The sequence below is a fragment of the Lathamus discolor genome, chromosome 1 (genome assembly GCF_037157495.1).
Source record: "Lathamus discolor isolate bLatDis1 chromosome 1, bLatDis1.hap1, whole genome shotgun sequence".
Classification (NCBI taxonomy): Eukaryota; Metazoa; Chordata; class Aves; order Psittaciformes; family Psittacidae; genus Lathamus; species Lathamus discolor.
The window spans coordinates 87,890,438-87,914,442 of record NC_088884.1 but is presented as its reverse complement, the minus strand read 5'-3'; the positions used below and the strand labels follow the sequence as shown (position 1 = coordinate 87,914,442).

At 45.3% G+C, this 24,005-nt stretch overlaps 1 protein-coding gene across 4 annotated transcripts in view; it reads right to left on the bottom strand.

Annotated features, from left to right (window-relative positions):
- Nucleotides 1-24,005, bottom strand: part of ADAMTS3 (ADAM metallopeptidase with thrombospondin type 1 motif 3) — a 101,603-nt gene that overhangs the window by 5,396 nt on the left and 72,202 nt on the right. For 2 of the 4 annotated variants that reach the window (XM_065685241.1, XM_065685266.1), the window contains 16 exons: nucleotides 19,312-19,468; nucleotides 17,929-18,034; nucleotides 16,827-16,970; nucleotides 15,543-15,675; nucleotides 14,917-15,030; nucleotides 13,750-13,895; nucleotides 13,012-13,187; nucleotides 11,977-12,110; nucleotides 11,327-11,450; nucleotides 10,197-10,253; nucleotides 8,037-8,117; nucleotides 5,111-5,274; nucleotides 3,885-4,050; nucleotides 3,056-3,188; nucleotides 1,640-1,847; nucleotides 205-322 (listed from right to left, as the gene is read on the bottom strand). In XM_065685241.1, coding sequence (XP_065541313.1) covers nucleotides 205-322; nucleotides 1,640-1,847; nucleotides 3,056-3,188; nucleotides 3,885-4,050; nucleotides 5,111-5,274; nucleotides 8,037-8,117; nucleotides 10,197-10,253; nucleotides 11,327-11,450; nucleotides 11,977-12,110; nucleotides 13,012-13,187; nucleotides 13,750-13,895; nucleotides 14,917-15,030; nucleotides 15,543-15,675; nucleotides 16,827-16,970; nucleotides 17,929-18,034; nucleotides 19,312-19,468 — 2,161 coding nt within the window. The remainder of the gene's footprint in view (nucleotides 1-204; nucleotides 323-1,639; nucleotides 1,848-3,055; nucleotides 3,189-3,884; nucleotides 4,051-5,110; nucleotides 5,275-8,036; nucleotides 8,118-10,196; nucleotides 10,254-11,326; nucleotides 11,451-11,976; nucleotides 12,111-13,011; nucleotides 13,188-13,749; nucleotides 13,896-14,916; nucleotides 15,031-15,542; nucleotides 15,676-16,826; nucleotides 16,971-17,928; nucleotides 18,035-19,311; nucleotides 19,469-24,005) is intronic. The other 2 variants (XM_065685258.1, XM_065685249.1) reach the window with 2 other exon arrangements.

The following is a 24,005-nucleotide window of genomic DNA, read 5'->3' as shown; positions in this document are numbered from 1 at the left end:
AATGTGCTGGACTAAACAACAGGGAGCCTTTAGCTGGAAAAAAAAAGTGGTATAATCTCCAAAGAAGGGTGCCTAGCATCTCTACCCAGCACTGTGCTCTCTTGACAGGCTGCATTGAGGCAGGAATGTCTGTGACACTCATCCTATAAAACTGCCACCCACCACACATAAAATGCCCACAATCATTCTGAAACATTCTCTTACCGTTACAGGGAGCGAGTTTACAAACCCTCACTGCTTCTGGCTTTTCTCCATTGCACTGATCACCAGCACGGCACATGACCTGCCGGGTCTCAGTTCCCTCCCCACAGGTCACGGAACACTATGGAACATGAGACAAGACAGGATATTGAGCTTTCACAGCTATGTGCAAAAATTCACGTGTCTAAAATAGCCCAAGGTTGGCTTTCAGGTCAGGCTGCACATTCCAGCAATTAGTTTTGAAAGGAGACTTGGGTGAAGGCTGACATTATGAAGAAGCAGGCAAAAGAGGATGGCTTTTCCTTTGGTTCTTGCTTTCTGTAATGTTAAATTTATTATTAGAGCATATTATGAATTCTCCTACTTTTTCTTCCTCTAAGCCAATCCCTGATCTTGACAACACAATGTAAAGAGAATGCAAAGGGCAGAGAAACTCAGTGTTCACTGAGCTAGCTGTAGGGTTCATCTGTTTGCTCCAAAGTCATTACAACAATAGCAACACTTGCAGAAACTCTGATTCCAAAACAGCCCAAGTGAGTAAAAAGCATTATGTGACCCTCAGAAGCAGGGAAGTGAGAAGCAGGCAACTTGGAGAAAAACAAGCAAACTTCCAACATCTGTTTTGCAGGACTGTGTATCTGATATTCATAGAATCACAGAGTGGTTGGGTTTGAAAGGGACCTTAAAGCTCATCCAGTTCCAACCCCCTGCCACAGGCAGGGACACCTTCCACTAGACCAGGTTGCTCCAAGCCCCTTCCAACCTGGCCTTGAACACTGCCAGGCATGGGGCAGCCACAGCTTCTCTGGGCACCCTGTGGTGCCCAGAGGCCCTGGCCTCACCACCCTCACAGGGAACAGCTCCTTCCTAAGATCTCATCTCAATCTCCCCTCTGTCAGGTTAAAGCCATTTCCCCTTGTCCTGTCCCTGCAGGCCCTTGCCCAAAACCCCTCTCCAAGTTTCTTGTAGTCTCTTTAGGCACTTGAAGCTGCTCTACGGTCTACCCAGAGTCTTCTCCATCCTGAACCAGCCCAGCTCTCTCAGCCTGTCTCCAGAGCAGAGCTGCTCCAGCCCTCACAGCATCTCCATGGCCTCCTCTGGACTTGCTCCAACAGCTCCATGTCCCTCTTGTGTTGCTGCCCCAGAGCTGGACACAGGGCTGCAGAGAAGTGTCTCCCCAGAACACAGTAGAGGGGGAGAATCCCCTCCCTTGACTTGCTGCTCACACTGCTGGGGATGCAGCCAAGGACATGATTGACTATTATGAATGTTTTCCATGCTGGTTTCTGGGGAAGTCTGGAGAGCTATAGAAGCCCACGAAGCTCAAAGGCATTATCTGCTGCAAATTTCCATGGTTTTGGAAGCTGTCTGGCACAGACCTGACTTGGGAGGGATGGGATGTTCACCAAGGTGTAAGACCCGCACATGGCTCACCTACCTCAGACCAGGGTCCAGCCTTCCACTGTGCAGGGCATGGTACGCGGTTGCATGGCCGGCGGCTCTCGGGGCGGACTCCACTGCAGTACTTGGAATGGACAGAGCGGTTCATGCCATCATGAAGCGTCTGGATGCAGCGCACCATACGGAGCTGGTACCCAGAATTCCCACAGCTTTTGGTGCAGTGCTCCCACTCATCTGCTGCCCAGCTGGGAAGAAACAAGGGAGGAAATGCCACAACAGCTTGTACTGATGATCCATACTGCTGCCAGGTTGGGCAGACATTAGTACACAATATTTTTGAGATGAAACCATTCAATAAGATTGTCGTGGTTTAAACTGATCCCCACAGCTTGCTCACTCACTCCCCCCCCCCTTTTTTTTTTCCTCCCTCTTTCTCTCCCCACCCCCTGCCTCCCCACTGCTGGAGGGATGGGGAGGAGAACTGAGAGAAGGTAACTCCCACGGGTTGAGATAAGAACAGCCCAGCAACCAAGGTATAACACAAATCACTGCTGCTACCACCAATGATAATATTGATAAGAGAAAATAACAAGAGAAGAGAATACGATACCACCGCTGAATGAGTTCAACCCCCCCGAAGAGAGAGCATGCCCTTCTGGGTAACTCCCAGTTACCTCCCTGGGCATGACGTGCTGTGGTATGGGAATACCTCTTTGGCTAGTTTGGGTCAGGTGTCCTGTCTCTGCTTCCTCCCGGCCTCCCCTCGTCCCCAGCAGAGCATGAGGCTCACAGAGTCCTTGGCCAGAATAAACATTACTTAACAACAATTAAAAACAATCGGTGTTATCAGCTCTCTGCCCAGGCCGAAAGTCAAAACACAGAGCTTGCACCAGTTACTAAGAAGGAGAAAAACGGCTACTGGTGAACCCAGGACAGTATCCACCCCGTATTCCATACCACAGCACGTCATGCCCAGAGAGGTAACTGGGAGTTACCCGGAAGGGCACGGGCTCTCTTTGGGGGGGTTGAACTCGTTCGGCGGTGGTGTTGTATTCTCTTCTCTTGTTATTTTCTCTTATCAATATTATCATTGGTGGTAGCAGTAGTGGTTTGTGTTACACCTTAGTTACTGGGCTGTTCTTATCTCAACCCGTGGGAGTTACATTCTCTCGATTCTCCTCCCCATCCCTCCAGGAGTGGGGAGGGGGGGTGGGGAGAGAAAGAGGGAGGAAAAAAAAAAGGGGGGGGGAGTCAGCGAACAAGCTGTGTGGATCAGTTTAAACCACGACAAAGATCAATAACCTTTCTTCTATAGGTAGGAAAAAAAACCCCACAACACAACTCCAGCCTAAAAAGCTATCAGCATCCTACCTACCCGATTTGGCCCGGGTCACCTTCCGACTGCAAGGCGCAACCATTTCTATCCTTAAGTACTTACTTAAGGTGTACTTACAGAGGCTGGGTACATTCCTGAAGGTTGCACATTCTACGGATGGGCTTGGGCTTTTTGCTGGCTTCACAGAAGCTGCGATGAACCATTTTGTTGTCACTTTTCCTGCGACACCCATATTTGGTGTATTGAAACCCTGAAAATAGTTCAGGAAAAAAAAAAAAAATCAGGAAAAACAGGTCCTTGTTATAATTTATGGCTTAAATATCAGTTTTATGGCCAACTGATAACATGACACTGAAACAGGTCTTTAAGGCCAGAATGGACAGTTATGACCCCTTAGTGAAACCTCTGCACTACACACAAATCATACCACAGCAGGTGAGAATTTACCTCCTTAACATCAAGCAGTGGGTCACCAGCTAACATGGGAATGAACCCAAGTCTCCTTTTAGTATTTTTTCTACCACAACACATCACCTGTTAAACACATCACTGAACCAGCTACTAAGAAGGAGGAAAATGACTGCTACCACTGAACCCAGGATATGTATGCATGAGTTAAAGTTATTTTGACATTTGCATTCCCTATTCTTTACCCAAGAGTGATGTACCTGCCATAACTAAAGTGAATGCTCAGTAGCATGAATGTCTGAGTCTGTACTTTGGGTATTAAACACCTAAAAAAGACTTTTTCTTCCCAGACTGCAAATGTGACACACTGAATAATCAGCCACATAAGGTATTTTAAGCTGGGGCATGCAAAATAACAAACTGCTTTTAAAGAAATGGAAGGCCAAGAGTTGTAAATTATTTGCTTCCCCCACCTTTTCCTTTTCCACTTTGGGTAACTGGTCATTCATGACCAGAAGGTGCTACACCATCTGTTTACCTCCACCACAGGGTTTGGAGCACTGTGACCAACTCTTCAATGCCCACTCAAAAGTATCTACTTCTTCCTGAAGGATGTTGTTGCTGTTGATAGTTGGTACCGAGTCCTCATGAATGATGTACTTGTAAGTCAGGCTGGATCTTGTGTCATTCTCCCGAGGAATGATCTATTAATAACCAAAAGTAAACAGTGGTACAAACCCAGAGCTATTATTTATTCCTCTGCAAAATAAAGAAAGTGAGGCCTGGCTTTTTGGGGAGACATGAAAACTGCTAGTTAACTCACTGGGGAAGCAAAACTGGGGTCTGTCTTGGCAGTTAAAACTAACAAAAGTAAGATCAACATAGAGCCTTTTAAAACGAGACACATTTCTAGGCTAGAGTTCTAAGATGGTCAAGTGGGAGAGCATTATCCAGGATGAAAGGAGGGCCATGAAAATGGTCCAAGGGCTGGAGTACCTCTGCTCTGAAGACAGGTTGAGAGAGCTGTGCTTCTTCAGCCTGGAGAAGAGGAGGCTCCAGGGAGACCTTAGAGCAGTTTCCAGCACCTAAAGAGGCTACAAGAAACTTGGAGAGGAGCTTTGGACAAGGGCCTGCAGGGACAGGACAAGGAGGAAAGACTTTAACCTGATAAGAGGGGAGATTGAGATGAGATCTTAGGAAGGAGTTGTTCCCTATGAGGGTGGTGAGGCCCTGGCACAGGTTACCCAGAGAAGCTGTGGCTGCCCCATCCCTGGCAGTGTTCAAGGCCAGGTTGGACAGGGCTTGGAGCAACCTGGTCTAGTGGAAGGTGTCCCTGCCCATGGCAGGGGGTTGGAACTGGATGAGCTTTAAGGTCCCTTCCAACCCAAACTCTTCTGTGATTTTATGATTCTACGAAAGGGTGGTGTGGCCCCATCATTATCTGACAACAGAGCAGGGCTGGTCTCAGAGAGGGTTTGACATGCAACGTCCTTTTTCAGTCCACTGAAAGCATCCCAGTGGTGTCCAACAATGCAATATGTTTGGCTGCTGCTGACATGCTACTGCTGCATGAACAGGCAGCAGTTTAGATTAGGGTAACAACTCATGAGAAAAGGCTTCAGGGTATTAGCTACCTCCTTGGCATGCACTCTTCAGAGAGGCATTACACCACAGAGATTTATCTCAGCACAAGCTCCACGCTGGCCACCCACTTTTTATAGAAGACAAACCCACCATATTCTCACTCTGTGACATGTAACCTACCAGCACAACCACCGCATCATGCAAGGGCCCATCAGTGTGGAGAGTCTCGATGTCATCTTCGATGTTGTACTCCCACTCCACACCCAGGTCGATGAAAGATCGGGATCTGACCTCCTCCCCTTTCCCATTCAGAATGTAGTGTCCTGTAGCCTGGTTTTTAATTGCTAAAAGGATTGAAAATAGGGCCAGTTGTGCCTCCCGAACAACAGCCATCATAGGCGCTTATGTGAAACTTGACAGGAGATATTACAGAAGGACTTGTGCAAAAACACCCCAAAATGCTAGCAAGCCAGGTTTGGACTTTGAGCAAGCTGGTCTAGTGGAAGGTGTCCTTGCCTGTGGCAGGGGGGTAGGAACTAGATGAGCTTTAAGGGCCCTTCCAACCCAAACCACTCTGTAATTCTATGAACTGCTATAGATGCCCTGGCTCAGAGAAAGGCCCTCCAAGGCTGTCTCATGCAGCCCTCAAATCCCAGTTTGATGACAGATGTTTTCGCGTGTTTGCTTCAATTCTGCCCTCCTTATCCTTGTGAATTAGATATAGATCTAGAACTAGACTGAAGCACCTCTTCCCATGTAATGTGCACATTTCCCATACTAGCTTAGCTCCTGAGAAGCATGGGTAGTAGCAAGGAACTTAGGTCAAATCTTCACAATCACCTGCCTTCCTTATTTGCCCAAAACCAGAATCAGGATTACCCGCAATGCATAGTAGTATAACAGACACTCAGCAGACTCCAAATGCATTTCTTATCACAGAATCACAGAATCCCAAGGGTTGGAAGGGACCTCAAAAGATCATCTAGTCCAACCCCCCTGCAAGAGCAGGGTAACCTACAGTACATCACACAGGAACTTGTCCAGGCGGGCCTTGAATATCTCCAGTGTAGGAGACTCCACAACCCCCCTGGGCAACCTGTTCCAGTGCTCTGTCACTCTTACAGTAAAGAAGTTCTTCCTGATGTTAACGTGGAACTTCCTATGCTCCAGTTTACACCCATTGCCCCTTGTCCTATCACTGGATATCACTGAAAAAAGCCTAGCTCCATCATCCTGACACCTACCCTTCACATATTTGTAAACATTGATGAGGTCACCCCTCAGTCTCCTCTTCTCCAAGCTAAAGAGACCCAGCTCCCTCAGCCTCTCCTCATAAGGGAGGTGTTCCACTCCCTTAATCATCTTTGTGGCTCTGCGCTGGACTCCTTCAAGCAATTCCCTGTCCTTCTTGAACAGAGGGGCCCAGAACTGGACGCAATATTCCAGATGCGGCCTCACCAAGGCTGAGTAGAGGGGGAGGAGAACCTCTCTTGACCTACTAACCACTCCCTTTCCAATGCACCCCAAGATGCCATTTGCCTTCTTGGCCGCAAGAGCACATTGCTGGCTCATGGTCATCCTCCTATCCACCAGGACCCCCAGGTCCCTTTCCCCTTCGCTACTTTCCAGCAGGTCAACCCCCAACCTGTACTGGTACATGGGGTTGTTCTTCCCCAGATGCAAGACTCTACACTTGCCCTTGTTAAATTTCATCAAGTTTCTCCCCGCCCAACTCTCCAGCCTGTCCAGGTCTCGCTGAATGGCAGCACAGCCTTCTGGTGTGTCAGCCACTCCTCCCAGTTTTGTGTCATCAGCAAACTTGCTGAGGGTGCACTCAGTTCCCTCATCCAGATCATTGATGAAAATATTAAACAGCACCGGTCCCAGGACCGACCCCTGAGGGACTCCACTAGTCACAGACCTCCAGCTAGATTCTGCGCCATTGACCACAACTCTCTGCCTTCTTCCTTAGTTTATGAAAATGACAACTTCATCACGTTGTAGTTTCTTTTGCATACATATGTGTGTACCAGATGCTAAAATCAGCAAGTAAAGAGCTGAGGCATTGGAACTGCTGGAAACTATGTGGTTTTGGGTTCCTAGACCACACCTTGAGAATTAGGTTGTGTGGGGATGATGATTAGTAGTAGTAGTAGTAGTGTTATGCTCCAATCAGAAGCCAATACATCAGATATGTGAAAGACAGACTCTTATTTTTTCTTTTGTACAACTCTTACCAATGCATTATAAAACATGAGAAGACAAACTAGGCAGAAATCTTACAAGTTCCTATGATTACCGTAATCCAAATGCAGGAGCTGTGAGTACCTGGTGAATAGCTTCACGAAGGCACTTGCTGCCAAAGCAAAGCTATGCTTCTCTGAATGTTACTGTCAGGCTATGCTTGGTCCAAAATGCTGCACTTGGATCTCAAAATCAAAATTTCTTTCTTTTTTTTTTTTTTTTTATTTTCCCTCTTTTTTTTTTTTTCTGTTCTTAATTATTTGTAGTTACTAATCCAACTCTGCCTGAAGGGTTTACAAAAGACATTGCCCTAGCACATGGGGAGCTGATTAAAAGACCATTAAAATCCATGGAAGATCTCACTCTTCCCCTTTAAGAGTTAGAAAATGGTAAGCAGTAAGATACAAACCGATTGACAAAACTATGAACCACCCTACATGAGAAAAAAATAAATAAATGGACTGCAAATATAGCACAAGTTCCTCAATCTTCATTCCATTAAACCAGTTGGTGCTTACAATCTGCAGCAAATAAGAATAATTACAGACATGAAATTTGATTCACATATCAGTAAACAGAACTTTTCCCCTGGAAGTGCCCGTTTAAATGTGAGTAATGACAACCTTTTGTTAGTAAACATGCAAACTGGGATCAGTTTAATACTTCAAAGGATTCAAATCACAAGTAAAAGTTTGCTTGCTGAGCTGATGTTGTAGGATGCAGTCCTTAACATGCAATTCTGAGCGTACGTATTTACGCAGAATACTTAAATTTGATTATCTCATTGCTCAAGTTCTTCTGTATGACTGCCTTGTGCTTCTCATCATGCCTCAAAGCCAACCCTGAGGAGACAAACACTTACCAAGAAAATGAGGAGAAGCCTCGTCTTCTTGGATAAACACATGTCGAGCACCGGGAGGGATGTCAAACATCTTTAGGTACCCTTTGGCATGTGCAGTAGTCAATGGAGAAAGCAGAGACAGAAAGAAAAAGTGACAGCTATGGTTAGGAGTGTGCTACATGACCCAGATTCTACTTGCAGAAGAGGGCATCCATCACCAAATGAGAAGCAGTGTCAGAAAGAAACAGAGCAAATAGTTTTGCAACCTGGTTGGCAGGACTTCCTTATGTTTTTTCTCTTTCAGAGAGAGAAACCAGTTACAAATCTATTTGTCACTTGACTAGCTACACTGCTATAGGCTGTGTCAATCAACAAGTCAGGCAAAAATGTTTCCTATGCTTTCTTAGCACACAAGGTCAAAAACACAAGTCCTCCTGTTTATTTTTTCCAAATCACTCATCAGCCAGGCTGTTAGAGTGGACTTGACTTACTGACATATTATTAGATGTTAATGTCTGAAGTGTGTCTGCTTACTTCTGAGACATCAAAGACTGGAGGAAGGAGGGTGTAGCACAAAGGGTATTGCCTCTACACATCAGAAAAGGCTTGTCTGTATGGAAGCCAACACAAGTTATTTACAACTGTGAACGTAAAATTGTCCTGGGTTCAGCAGTAGCAGTCATTTTTCTCCTTCTCAGTAGCTGGTGCAGTGCTGTGTTTTTGACTTTCAGCCTGGGAACAGCGCTGATAACACCGATGTTTTTAGTTGGTGCTCAGTAATGTTTAGTCTGACCAAGGACTTTCTGAGTCTCATGCTCTGCCAGGGAGGAGGGAAAGCTGGGAGGAAGCAGAGACAGGACACCTGACCTGGGCAAAGAGGTATTCCATACCACAGCACATCATGCCCAGTATATAAACTGGGGGAAGTTACCTGGAAGGGTTAGGTCGCTGCTTGGGTTGGGCTGGGTATCAGTTGGTGGGTGGTGAGCAGTTGTATTCTCTTCCCTTGTTATTTCCCTTATCATTAGCAGTAGTGGTTTGTGTTATACCTTAGTTACTGGATTGTTCTTATCTCGGCCTGTAGGAGTTACATTTTTCTGATTCTCCTCCCCATCCCTCCAGGAGCTGGGGGGAGGAAAAGGTGGGGGAGTGAGCAAGCGGCTGTGCGGTTCTGGGTTGCCGGCTGGGCTTAAACCACGACAAAAATACATCAATCACTTTGCTGCTGCTTTATGTGAATTCAGCTCTCCACAGCTAAAAGTAAAAAGCTGTTCCCAAAGAACATGATCCTTGTTTCAAATTGCAATGATTCATCAGTCCAAACCACTGGTAATTAGTATAACATTAAATACTGTCATTAGGAAAAATAAAATCTCTCCTAGGGATCTGTCAAAAAGTACTGCTACCTCAAGTTTTACTCAAGAGCATCACAAGCACTCTGAGTGCACAGTATCTTAATAGTTCTATTATTCTCTCTTTACCAAATGCAGATTTAATGGTGATAAATCTCTGTAGATCCCTTTTTTAAGAGCTGAGCAAATTTCTCTCTGTTTTTTACTCTGCTCCGTCTCATACTGGGGATCTTGAGACTAGTGAATACACTGGTAGTTTGTTGCGCACCTGTCATACTACAGCTCCTTGGAAGATCTAAGTGACAAAAAAGAAGAGCTAGGAAAATGTAAAATCATGCTCTTGGCTGATGAGTGGCTGTGCAAACAGCATGTGCCAATCTTTTCACTGATCATCCTTTAAGCATACGAAACACAAAGCTTTTGCCTGTTCTGGTGTTAACTGTCAGTATCAGAACAGAGATGTGAACTGCAGCAAGAACTCGAGTTGCCATGGATGCCTCTCATCCTACAAGCCTTTTAAACTTACCCAGCACGTTTTTATACTCTTTTGTTTCAGAGAGGGAAATATTGCGAGCTCCTTTAGGCAATGTAAATGCTTCTCTTTTCTTCCCTTAAACAGAATGCCTGTAATTAGTGCTATGGGAGCCAAGGCTTGTGGTTTCATTGACTATGTTTCTCAGCCAGATGGTCTTTCCAAGTGTAAAGTATAAATGACATTGTGTATTCAAATGAGTTTAAAGAAGAATTAGACATATCCAGCAAACGTTAATAGTCAATGAAAGCCAGACCAGTCAAAATTCAGGTAGGTGATTTTAAGTTGGATACTTGCAGATTTCATTTTCCAGAAACTTGAATTCTTTTTGGCACCTCTTGCTTAAATGTTTTCCTGTTGGAAGAGGTCAATTAGTCTTTTTTAATGACTAGATTGCCAAAGTTATGGTAAAACAATAAACATTTCATAAACACTTTATCACTGCCATAATAATTTGCAACTAAGTGGCTGATTAACAGCACTCTGCCCTGAACGATCTCCTAGCTGTTTTAGTCTTGAGCCTCAGTATGAGTCATAAGTTACACTCTTAAGAGTCCATTACTCCCCAAGTCTGAATAATTCTTGCATTATTCTGTGTCCAGTCCACCAGCCTCCAGGGAAATATCCTTTTCAGAAAGGCTCTCTGCTGTAATTTTATAAGTACTATCAGTAAATTTGATCATTACAATAAGTATTTTTTCTAATTGGTTTGTAATAATTAATAAGAATTTCAGCAGCATATTTTATGTATTTCATTTCCAGTTGCAAACTAACTTATCTTGGTCCAAGTTTAATATAGCTGCTCGCTGTCTTAATTTAATTATTAATGCTTCATGGCAGCAAATAACCAACATCTAAATCATTAATACAGATACTGGTATTATCTTGCCCTTAGCCCTTCTCTCCTCTGTCTCCTGAAATACCTGCTCCCAGCCACACAGAAGATACATTTCCCTGAGTAGCTTCCTTAGACTGGAAAACAATAAAAAGCAATCCAGGAAAGCCGTAAAACAGAAATAGTCACAACAAAATGTTTCCTTTAGTCCTCCTACAGATAGAGGCTGTAGTGTCAGATGATGTCTTCTGCATTTCACTGCTCATTTTTGTTTAGCAAAAATCTGTGTATCCCCACTCATCACAAACATGGTCTAGTTGGGCTTCAGCACTTCGAAAGAAGAACTAAACATGCTCTGCATGGTATTTCTCCATACACTGAGACTGATGAAGCTTTCTCCTAACAGTTCCTTTAAAGGACAGAAATACTATCCTGTAATTTTAAAGATGACCATTCTTTATCAGGGACTAAACTAGTTTTGCACATCAGCTTACAGTTTGTGTTTTGCTACCTAAAAGCAGGTCTGCAAAAACAGTAAGTATGACAGAGACACCAGAAACTGTATCCAGATGCAGGAAAAGGCTATTCCTACCAAGCTTTTTGGGAGTGCGGGTAAAGGTTCCCTTCACAGTCCGACAATGAGAATTATCCCCGCCGCAGACACCGCACTTATCTTCAACCTTATTGGAGCCAATTTCTTTGTCACAACCCACTTTCTGCAGAAAGAAGAGCAAAAAACCACAAAAAATCAAAGAAGGTTTTGTCACTGGTTGTCAGTTTTAGCTATGGTGGGAAGCCATCCCAAAATTAATGCAGAGGGAATTAACCACCCAGCACTGATCTATTTTATTTAAACACCAATTACGTGCAAATCTGGTGCTGGATAATGGGTTTCATGTGATAAACAGGAGGTGATTATTGCTTTATATTCACTATCCATCAAGATTAAGATGTGAAAGACAAAAGAATAGACACAATTCTTTTCTGACATGAAACAAAACGTGAAAAAGGGAAAGGAAGTGATCAGTTGAAAAGTGGAGTGCTTCCATGGACCAGGTCTGTGCCATTGCTCTAGTTTAATTAAAATCTCAAGGCCTAATGAGGAATATGATGCTGCAAATACTTACTTCAGAAACATTAGCAAAGTTTATCTCTGCACACTGAGCTGTTGTGATTGATTCTACCCACTGTGTGCCACAGCCCAGCTTCAACTCAGGGATGACCTCAGGAACCATCACTCACCACGCATTCTCCACGAACACAAATGCTGTAGGGATCTTTATAGGAACAGCGAGTCCCATCGTGTGCCAACTGTTTCATATAGGCAACACCTCCAGTTTCTTTGGACTGGCAGTACAGGTGGCATCTCTTATTAGCTGTGTAGCAAGGAAAGGGAAGGAACTGCGTAAACTAAGAGGAATCCAGTTGTATTTCAGAAAAATATGCCACTCAAGGAGTGAAGAGAATATAACAGAGGTGGAAAGGACCTTTAGCAGACAACTGTGGGGAAAAAAGCAGCTAATTTCCTTTTCTGAGAATTATATGCTACCACTTTGAGATGATATTCCCACAGAAATCAGTGCCCTTAGAGAAACACTCTTCATACTTTCATCAGCTGCTATCAACCATTGACACATTGCACTCAAGTGCAAGATGAAGAGCTCTACTGAAGACAGGGTAACAGACCCAAACAGCAGCTTTCCATGGTTTGCCCCAGTGGCAGAGAGCTGGATCTGGGCAGTGCAGCATGTTGAATGCAATGGGCATCTACCAGCTAGTCCAGTGGGAGCTGCGAGCTTCAAGCCTCTTGCTACACTATGTTCTCACCAAGAACGGGATGAAAGTGAAAGGAAGATAGTTGGCCTAGGGTGGGGAAACTACAACTGTTTCTACTCTCTTTCTTTATGGAGCCATCTTTTTCACATAGAATCATGGAACGGTTCCAGTTGGAAGGGAGCTTACAGCTCATCAGTTCCAACCCCCTGCCATAGGCAGGGACACCTTCCACTAGGCCAGGATGCTCCAAGCCCCATCCAACCTGGCCTTGAACACTGCCAGGGATGGGGCAGCCACAGCTTCTCTGGGCAACCTGTGCCAGTGCCTCACCACCCTCACAGGGAAGAACTGCCTAATTTCTAATCTACTTTCTGCTTTTGTTTTTCTGCTCACCTACACAAGGCTCATGCATCAATTATTTCTGTTCTCTGCATGGCTCAGGAACAAGACTCATGGGGATGCCAGGACTGACTTGTAATCAAGGCAAGTAACAGAACTTACAGTCGGGGTGCTCATATGGCAGCCAGTGGTGCTTCCTGCTCTGATGCTCAAAGTGGGAATTGCGTTGCTGGCATTGCTGCGCTCTGAAGTCCTCAAAGTGCTTCGGACACTCCTCTGTATTGCAAAGTTGAAACTCAAAGTTGACTCCAGCACAATCCTCACCTCCATTAATGGGCCTGTGATGAGAAAACACTCAAAACATTCTAAAACCCTCTGGATATGAGCTCTTGGGATTTTTCTTTTGTCTTAGGTGAAACTTCATACTCTATTTAAAGGAGATGCTTTCGCAAAAAAGGGATGGGAAGAGACAGGAATGGGAACAGAGCAGTTACACTGTGGTGCAACCTCAGCGTGTGCCCATGCATCCCCAAGGCACACACTCAAATGCACCAGTGACAAGTGTGCACATCTATGCTATCAGTAATAGTTACTTTACAACTAGAGGTTAACTAAGTTGATCCTGCAGCTTGCTGAGCTCGCACACCATGTAACGCTTCACTCTCTTACACATCAGCTAAATCTTTGGGATGGTTTTCTGCGGGCTTTCCTCTGGAAGTTCTTGGATTCTCCCAAAATGATCCTGGCTCCCTGTAGAAAGCTGCATTTCAAGGGGCTTGAACAGAATGTGAATTTGGGCAGACTCCATCCACAATGTAAATGCCATTTAAACTGCCACCCGTAATGACTGCCAACTGACTGGACCTGCCACTGGACCTGCCACCCAGCCAGAGGACCTACGTTGGATTGTTGCACTGGCGAGTTCTAAAGCGAACTCCAGTCCCACAGGTCCGGGAGCAGGAGCCGAATTTTGTCCAGGGTCCCCAGTTGCCATCCTGCTTCAGCTGGTTAGCGTTCTTCCACATGCAGTGACCTTTATAGCACCACTGGGAGACATAAAGCAAAGAGAAAGAGACGAGATAAGAAGAGAAGCAAACCCCAAATCAAATACGTAATTGCAGTGAAATTTAAAGCACACAGCGGTGAGCTCATAGGCTGGGAAGGGGCATCTCAGAGTATCAGCTGCAAGAAGAGACTGTCCTGGGGACAGAGGGATGAGGGTCCCTGTACTCTGGGCCCAAGAGTACCCTCCTTGAAGGCCTTCTGCTCCATCGATGAGCAGGCAGTGCTAATAAACCCAAGCCTGAACCCTGCTATGGGCAGGCATGTGAAGCTCAACATGTTCCACCCTCCTCAAGTCTTTGTTTCATCTGACTCTCAGTCACTACCACTTTTTGGAAGGGATTTTAGTGTTCTTAATATTAGCAGGATAAAGGTTTTGCCAAAGATTAGCTGTTTTCTTTCTTTTTTCTTTTTTTTTTTTTCCTCATACTGGCCAAATATCACACTTATCCAGCAGACTGGAACAGAGGGCTAGTCACTGGGCAGGATGATGTTTTGCTGCTGGCAAGCGCACATTCAGATGGTCTGAGTGGCTCTCCTGTATCTCAGAATAAATGGAGTTTGCTAAACAAAAATTTATCTGAGTGCAATTTTATAATTAAAAATAAATTAGCAACAGAACACCCATTAATGGGTATCTTATAAGAGAAACATACAGAGCTAATCCTAAGCCTGCACAAACATTTAGCCACAGGATGTCTGGACCACAGGCTTTAAGAAGTGGTCCTACAGTGATGGCATTATCTGCTACCATGGATTCGTAAAGACACTTTATGTACACTTTGCAGATGAGACAAGAATCAAAAAAAGAGAAGATAACAAAAAGGCCGCAGAAGAGCCTGAGAATGTGTTACAGCTCAATTGGAGTTTCTATGTCCATGATTTACTTCCTCTGGCTCCACCCAGAGGATGCCAGGCAATTCCCTGTTTTCCTCTATGCCCTTTAACCAAAATGAATGCAATCAGCTCTTTACAGTACAAACACAGTGGAAACACCTCACTCACTTTTCCAGGGGCACATTCAGTCCCATCAAGTGGAGGTCCCTTCTTAGTCTTACAGAAATATGGGTTATCTGGATGGCTGCACCACAACTGCTTGCACGGATCAAAGGTTCGGAACTGAAATGCAGGACATTTATGAGATGAAATTCAGCGTTATGTTACTAATATTCTTCAGATAAGGATTAATCCCACCCAATCAATTCATCTCACATGCACAGCTATTGGTAAGTAGAGTATCTTCAGAGACAGAAAGGCAAACATATCTTCAGAAAGAGAAGGGCAGTGCTTATTCCCTGCATCCTGCAGCTCTAAGCTGGTGAGAAGAGGAAAGGAGGAGACACCCAGAAATAGGAGGAAAATTAGATACTTTTTTTTTCCCTTCTTTGAGTTCACTACCACAGGTCTGTGTCACGTGGACTGTGCTGCCACCCACTTGACCATTAAACAAAATGACCCATACGATTGGGTTTCACCCATAAATATCTCGCTCCTCTTTCTAGATCTGTTTAAACTACTCCATTAAGTGCTCTTCAGTTATGAGAAAATGCATATACTGCAGCTCTTAACTAAGACCAGGCACCAACTTGCTGCCTGGCCATTTGTCTTTGCAAGGACTTCCTTGGACGTACCGCTGTGCACATTTTATAGCCAACACCAAAATCAAAGCGGCACTGTTCATCCATGGAATAATTGATGCCTGGCAGTTCAGGAAGCTTGGGCCAGTCATGTTCAAAAGGGTCATCAAGAAGACAGTCATAAGAGCTGTGGAAAGGCAGAAATAAAAATAATGAGATGTAGTGATTTGGGTTTTTCTATCAGCACAATTGAAGTACTTATTTTTAGCAAGGCAATATTCATTTTCTCCAACTTGTTTTCTGACCTGTTGACATAGTTATTGCTCTCCAAAGCACAGAAGGACTCTTTCCACTGACTTAATTGAGCTCTGAAACAGGACAGTAGCCTGAGAACAGGCCTTCTTACCTGACATCTCCTGCATTCATGCAGATGAAGCCCTGACTACACAAAGAGTATGAATGAGGCTTGCTTTTTTCTCATTCCTGTTTAACTCTGGTGCCTTAAAAGAGGGATACTGGTGGGCTGGGCTATTTCACTTGAAGCTCTAAGGTCTCAACCAATTACTATTTTATGCTTTGTGTTATGCACAGGGTTTCTTCTGTAGGAGATGTGGGTCAACCTATTACATTTTTACTCAGTTTTTACTGACAAAACCAGGTATTTGCAATGGAGAAGGAAGCCTGAGTAAGAATTGGATGAACAGGTACATATATGGAGGGATAGTACAATAGGGTAGATATTTGTAGGAGTTCTCCCTTTCTCCCTATTTCAGACATGTGCATACATGCCACCACCTATCTTCCACAACTTTTGCAAGCTCCTTTTTTGAATTTAGGGCTTCATCCTGACAGTTTCACAGCATAACTCCTAGAGAAATCAAAAACCCTGGGAAAACACCAGCTACCTGACATGAAGCCTGCAATCATTGTCATGGAGAAGGCAACAGGCTTTGAGAGCAGCCCTATGTGAGGAAGCCTTATAGCTTTTGTAACATAGATTTGAAGGGGAAGAGCATGGAAAAGATGATCAGAAGTGATGGTGATGTCCTGCTGCTGCTGCCCCAAAGCCCAGAGCATCCTACTGGGGTGCCTTTAAGGGCAGAATCCCTTTGGGGTACCCCGGGGTATCCCATTCCTCAGTACCCCTGTGTTTATCAAAACGAGCTCCCACAGCCAAGGGTTCTCTTTATGACACTTGTGCCTGCTCCATCACACTGGGATGGCCTCTCCTCTCTGCTGGCTAGCAGAGTGCAGCACACTGGCTCCACATCCCAGAACTGCCAATACTTTGATTTCCTATAGGAAAACAACTACCGCCAAGTGCTGTCAGGTCCTTACTGTATGTATCTTTTGAGTTCTTGGCCGCTGCATCTGGACCAGTGGTAACGATGAAAGGCAGCCTGCACCAAGGGAGCCATCACACTCCCCATGGCTGTCTCATCCCCACATCTGTTCCCTTGCCCATCGTGCTCCATTCCCAGCCTATAACAAAGAATCAGCATCAGACCCCAGGCAGTTCCTGTTCTTCAATGTATAAAACAACTGTGAAGAGAACAGTTTCTCATGCACAAGTAATCATGCAAAATGAAATTGTTTTTTGCATTCTACATACACCACCTGCATTTCAAACTGATTTTCTCTGTTACAAAAACATATGGATTCTCTCAATACTCTTTAAGTTATACTTCACTGTATTTGTTAATACCAGGAATGAAATCACTAGATGATGGTGATGATGACTTCTTATGCTTCAGAGAAAGGAAAACAACAATTCAGGTCATCAGGGAGCTCTTCATTCAGACACTGAATTGTTCACATTCATATATTCATTGACCCAAAGCACCTATTTAAACACAGAGCTAAGAGTTATCCTTTTGCATCTTCAAAGAGCTAACATGGTTACCATGTCTCATCTCCAAATGTGAACCTGAAACAGCTAATACGCAAGTGGTCTGCTTATCTCCAATGGGGCTAAATTCCCCTCAGTGAACTAAATAAGCAGCCTGTGCTGCTTAAGGAAGACAAAAATCAGATCCTCAGTACCTTGACATCATTCAGACAGCTATCAGAGATCTTTGCTTAACCAGTTACCCACATTTTATCATTCCTGATGAGATGCCAAGTCTAACAAATCAGCACTTTCAGTCAATGAGAAGAAAGAAGTTATGGACGTTGGATAAGCTTCTGAACCCACTGCCTGGGCCTTCCACATTCCTCATCCACCTCTGCCTCGCCCTTGAGAAAACAAACTCCCCCTCTCTCTTCTTCTCCCTTTCTTTCCTGACTACCTCTTCATTCCTTAAACCCCTATGCATTCCAAGGGAATGGAGATAAAATTAGGATACCTTTCATATGGCCATTAAAACTAAACCACCGGATGCAAGCAGGAGATGCAGCACCAGATTTTGTTGGCAATCTAACTGTAAAAGTTAAGACTTACACGTGACCCGTTTCATGAGCGACAACAAAAGCTGATGAAAACCCGTCCTCATGGTTGAGGGTACAGCTTCGGACCGGGTGACACATGCCAGTAACAGGGGCATATCCTGTTGAAAGAAGTCACATTTGATTCTTTTGCCCATTATATTTATTGTAAACAAGACTCCCCCTCCATAAACTTACAAAGTAAGAAGAACCTAGGACTATTTTCTGGACTATTTTCTTTTGATGGTTATTTTTTCTCTGCCTTTGCAACTGCTGTCAAACAGAGTAAATGGCTAAAATATTTCTGATGAGAGGGAAGTCTGCCTGACATCTTAGTTTCATTTCAAAGCCCGGACCCAAAAGAGAACTCAGACCCTCATCTCCCCCTGCAAGGTAAAGGGACCTCGGAAGTACCAAACACAGCTGGACAGTCAAAACATGGTTTAACCCAGATTCTCCTTTATCTGCATTGATATAAATCACATGCTGTGAATTTACTTCCCCTTCCTTGAGTCATAAAGATTAATGCAGGTACCAAGTAGCTGGTGTGCTGTCTATGAAAACAAATCTACAGCCAAAACAAAACAAAACAAACAACAAAACAAAAGCAAAGTTGAATGCAAAGTACATGGAGCATTCCTACTGATCACTGCACACACACACACACACACACAAACACCTGGTGTTTAGAGACAGTAAATAGCTGGTTTTATATAATCAAAATAGCTTTCTATATAATAATAGTTGCTATTTTTATTATATCTAATAATGAGAGCCTTTTCTAAAGCCAGATGAGGAAACTGAAAATTATGATCAGTCTATCTGCCCACCCCAACAAGACCAGGCTCCAGTACATCTTTAAAACTGAACACTTAAGTATTTGCTGAATAAAAGCCGACATTGATTTTTGCCTCAGGATCACATAACAGCTTTGATGCCCCCAACATAAGAGAGACGTGGAGCTGTTGGAGCAAGTCCAGAGGAGGCTACGGAGATCCTGTGAGAGCTGGAGCACCTCTGCTATGGAGACAGGACTGAGAGAGCTGGACCTGTTCAGCCTGGAGAAGAGAAGGCTTCAGGGAGACCTTAGAGCAGCTCCCAGTGCCTAAAGGGGCTACAAGAAACCTGGAGAGGGGCTTTGGACAGGGGCCTGTAGGGACAGGACACAGGGGAATGGCTTTAAACTGACAGAGGGGAGACTGAGATTAGACATTAGGAAGAAGTTGTTCCCTATGAGGGTGGTGAGGCCCTGGCGCAGGGATGAACTTTAAGGTCCCTTCCAACACAAACCAGTCTGTCATGATTCTGTAATAACACGACTGTCAAATCTCCCTCTATTCTGACAGATGATAGCCGAGAAGCACCAAGCCCAGAGCGTTCTGTTCCAGCACAGCATTACCTTGCATACCAGCAGGCCCAAAATCTTGCCTGGTTAAGAAGATGGCATGATCATGGTGCTCAGAGTGGTTGGGGTCCGACTTCTGCTGCTGATGTGCCCAGCGGCAAACGTTCTCCAAGCTTCTGGAGGGATTCCCCCTTTCAATCAAGCTAATGGACTAAAGAGAGCAACACATTAGACACAGGAGCTTCTAAGGCAGGGATTTCAGACAATTCTGGATTTTTTTGGAGCACCAACCATGTCCCCATTTCTATTTTCCTAACGTCCTATCACTGTAAAGTCATGACAGTCTTCTTTCCTGTGAGAAAAGATAATGGGTATGTTAACAGTGACCATGCACGTGTAATAGTACATCTTTAGGGCTTTTTTTTTTGTCATGGTTTAAGCCCAGCTGGTAACTCAGAACCACGCAGCTGCTCACTTCCCAGCCCCCCTGGCCCCTTTCTCCCCCCACTCCCAGAGGGATGGGGAGGAGAATCAAAAGAATGCAATTCCCACGGGTTGAGACGAGAACAATCCAGTAACTAAGGTACAACACAAACCACTGCTGCTGCCACCAATAATAACAATGATAAGGGAAATAACAAGGGAAGAGAATACAACCGCTCAGTGTCCACTGACCAATACCCAGCCTGACCCGAGCAGTGATTCCACCCTTCCAGGTAACTGCCCCCAGTTTATATAGTGGGCATGACGTGCCTGTGGTATGGAATACCTCTTTGGCTAGCTTGGGTCAGGTGTCCTGTCTCTGCTTCCTTCCGGCTTCCCCTCCTCCCTGGCAGAGCATGAGACTCAGAAAGTCCTTGGTCGGAGTGAACATTACTGAGCAGTAACTATAAACATCGGTGTTATCAGCGCTGTTCCCAGACTGAAAGTCAAAAACACAGCGCTGCACCAGCTACTAAGAGGGAGAAAAATGACTGCCACTGCTGAACCGAGGGCAGTATCCACCCTTATTCCATACCATTCACGTCATGCTCAGATCCCACATTTTTCAAAATACCATCAGTCTTGTCCCATATACATATATATACACATACACACACACACAAAGAGAGAGATATCATTCCTTAGTGCATGGACCAGTCCCTATAAAGCTCCTGAGTTCATGTGGTCCATGATGTCGGGCTCCATGTCTTGTAACAGTCTTTCAGAGCAGGACAGACGGTGTGCAGCGTGGGATTGTTGCCTGCTGATGACATTGTGGAACTCATCTGGTCACTGCTGAGCTCGTCTGGTTTCATCAAAGTTCATTGTATGCTGGGATGATGGTCAGAGAGAAGTCAGGGCCAGTCGCTGGTGACCTGAAGACATCTAGTTGATGGGCTATAAAAGTATTACACAGCAGGCAACAGCATACAATTAAGTTCATTGGCTGTTTTCCCCTAAAATCAAATCCCCCTGAGGTACACATTGGACTTCCCCATCTTCCCGCATTACCCACCAAGTATATCCAGGTCCCTGAGATAAAGCAATCCCAGGAGTGGGTTTGCCTTTATCTGAAGCAGGAATAACCCAGACTGTCTTCCCCAGCAAATTCTTCATGTGCACCACAGGAACTTTGTCCCCCTCTACAGTATGTAAAAGTTCTGACTGGGCTGGGCCAGCCCTGTTGGCAGATCCCCTGGTGTTGACCAACCAGGTGGCTTTGGTAAGTGTGTATCCCAATGCTTGAAAGCTCCCCCACCCATTGCTCTCAGTGTGGTTTTTAACAGCCCATTGCACCGTTCGATTTTCCCAGAGGCTGGTGCATGGTATGGGATGTGATATACCCACTCAATGCCATGCTCTTTGGCCCAAGTGTCTATATGGTTATTCCGGAAATGAGTCCCATTGTCTGACTCAGTTCTCTCTGGGGTGCCATGTCGCCACAAAATCTGTTTCTCAAGGCCCAGGATAGTGTTCCGGGCAGTGGCGTGGGGCACAGCGTATGTTTCCAGCCATCCGGTGGTTGCTTCCACCATAGTAAGCACATGGCGCTTGCCTTGGCGGGTTGGTGGGAGTGTGATACAGTAAATCTGCCAGGCATCCCCATATTTGTACTTCAGCCATTGTCCTCCATACCAGAGAGGCTTTAACTGCTTGGCTTGTTAATTGCAGCACATGTTTCGCACTCATGAATAACCTGGGCAACAGTGTCCACTGTTAAGTCCACCCCTCTTGGTCACGGGCCCATCTCTATGTTGCATCTCTGCCCTGATGGCCTGAAGTGCCATGGGCCCACTGGGCCAAAAATAATTCACCTTTATGTTGCCAATCTAAGTCCATCTGAGCCACTTCAATCTTAGCAGCTTTATCCACTTGTTGGTTGTTCTGGTGTTCCTCAGTGGCTCGACTCTTGGGTACATGTGCATCTACATGGCGTACCTTCACCACCAGGTTCTGCACCCGGGCAGCGATGTCTTGCCACAGTGCAGCAGCCCAGATGGGTTTACCTCTGCGTTGCCAGTTGCTCTGCTTCCATTGCTGCAGCCACCCCCACAGGGCATTTGCCACCATCCATGAGTCAGGGTAGAGATAAAGTACTGGCCACTTTTCTCGTTCAGCAATGGCCAGGGCCAGCTGGATGGCTTTCACCTCGGCAAACTGACTCGATTCGCCCTCTCCTTCAGCAGTTTCTGCAGCTTCTTATTGAGGACTCCATACGGCTGCCTTCCATCTCTGAAGCTTTAACAATACGGCAGGACCCACCAGTAAACAAGGCATACTGTTTTTCACTTTCTGACAGTTTGTTATATGGTGGAGCCTCTTCAGCACGCATCACCTCCTCCTCTGGTGACAGTCCAAAATCTTTGCCCTCTGGCCAGTCCGTGATGACTTCTAGAATGCCTGCACGACTGGGATTTCCTGTTCGAGCTCGTTGTGTAATTAGTGCAGCCCATTTACTCCATGTAGCATCAGTTGCATGATGTGTAGAGGAGACCCTGCCTTTGAACATCCAGCCCAGCATGGGTGACCGGGGTGCCAGGAGGAGCTGTGCTTCAGTGCCAGTTACTTCCAAAGCAGCTTGAACCCCTTCGTAGGCTGCCAGTATCTTTCTCAGTTGGGGTATAGCTGGCCTCAGATCCTCTGTATCCCTGACTCCAAAAGCTGAGGGGTCGACCTTGAGTCTCTTCTGGAACTTTCTGTCAGAGGCTCCAGATAGGAGCATTCTCCCTGGCTGTGGTGTAAAGCACATTTTACACACCTGGCCCGGTCCGGACTGGTCCGAGGGCTACTGCGTGAACTATCTCGTGTTTAATTTGCTCAAAGGCTCATTGCTGCTCAGGGCCCCATTTAAAACCATTTTTCTTCTGTGTCACATGATAAAGAGGGCTTACAATCGCACTGTAATTTGGGATGTGCATTCTCCAGAATCCCACAGCACCCAAGAAAGCTTGTGTCTCTTTCTTATTAGTTGGTGGAGACATTGCTGTTATCTTGTTGATCACATCTGTGGGGATCTGGTGACATCCATCTTGCCATTTTATTCCCCAAAATCGGATCTCCTGTGCAGGTCCCTTGACCTTACTCTATTTTATGGCAAAACCAGCTTTCAGGAGGATTTGGATTGTTTTCCTCCCTTTCTCAAAGTCTTCTTCTGCTGTATCGCCCCACACAATAATGTCATCAAGGTATTGCAGGTGTTCTGGAGCTTGCCCCTGTTCCACTGCAGTCTGGATCAGTCCATGACAGATGGTAGGGCTCTCCAGTCTACAGATCAGTCTATGGATGGGAATCAGTGACTCTCGGTTGGTGCGATATTACCACCAGTGCAATGTTGTGGTTGCGACTGGCACTTGTTCAGTGGTGAAATTCCAAAGCACTGGAGGGGCCCACTGGCCTAGATACTTGCCCATACTATCTCACAGAGACTGCCACTCATGGCTGTCCAGCCTCAGGTAAAAACTCTTGGTCCTCCTCTATCATTGTCTAACCCTAGACCAGACCCAAACCCGACTCTGCTTAACTTTCGAGATCAGATGAAATGGTCGTGGGTAAAACACACTCTTTATGTGTGCCAACATGCTGATCCCATCACTATCACCAGGCAGGTCTCAAGGGTACTCAAAGGCCATTCAAAACCTTCAGAACTCTCAAATGATGCTGTAAGTAGTCTGGTGGGGGATCTGGGAACGTAAAGGAATGTCTCCTTCATAGGCTGACCACCCGAGGAGGGAAAAAAGATGTGTAATTGCTAAACACTTCCATTATATACCTCCCAAAGTACAGAGGTGATGACCACACTGGGAACACAAACCAGATCAGTTTCATAATCAGTAAGTCTTTTGTATTACAAGTCATTACCATAAAGTACAGTGAAACAAGAACTTTAGCCCCAGCCCCCCAGCTGATAAACATTAAAACAGCAAATACCAGCTGCAAGTAAGGTACGACATGCTGAAACTCCAAGATCAAGAGCAACAACTTTGAGAGCCAATAAATCAGCATTGTGACGAGTGACTATTAATCCGAAACAATGAATGCTTATCACAAATACTATCAGACACACTCTGGTCAGATCTGTCACTATCTCAACACTTTGTGCCCCACACTGGATGCCACAAAGAACTGTTGTGGTTTAAGCCCAGCTGGTAACTCAGAACCACGCAGCCGCTCACTCCCCCGCCCAGCCCCTTCCTCCCCCCACTCCCAGAGGGATGCGGGGGGAGAATCAAAAGAATGTAACTCCCACAGGTTGAGAAAAGAACAGT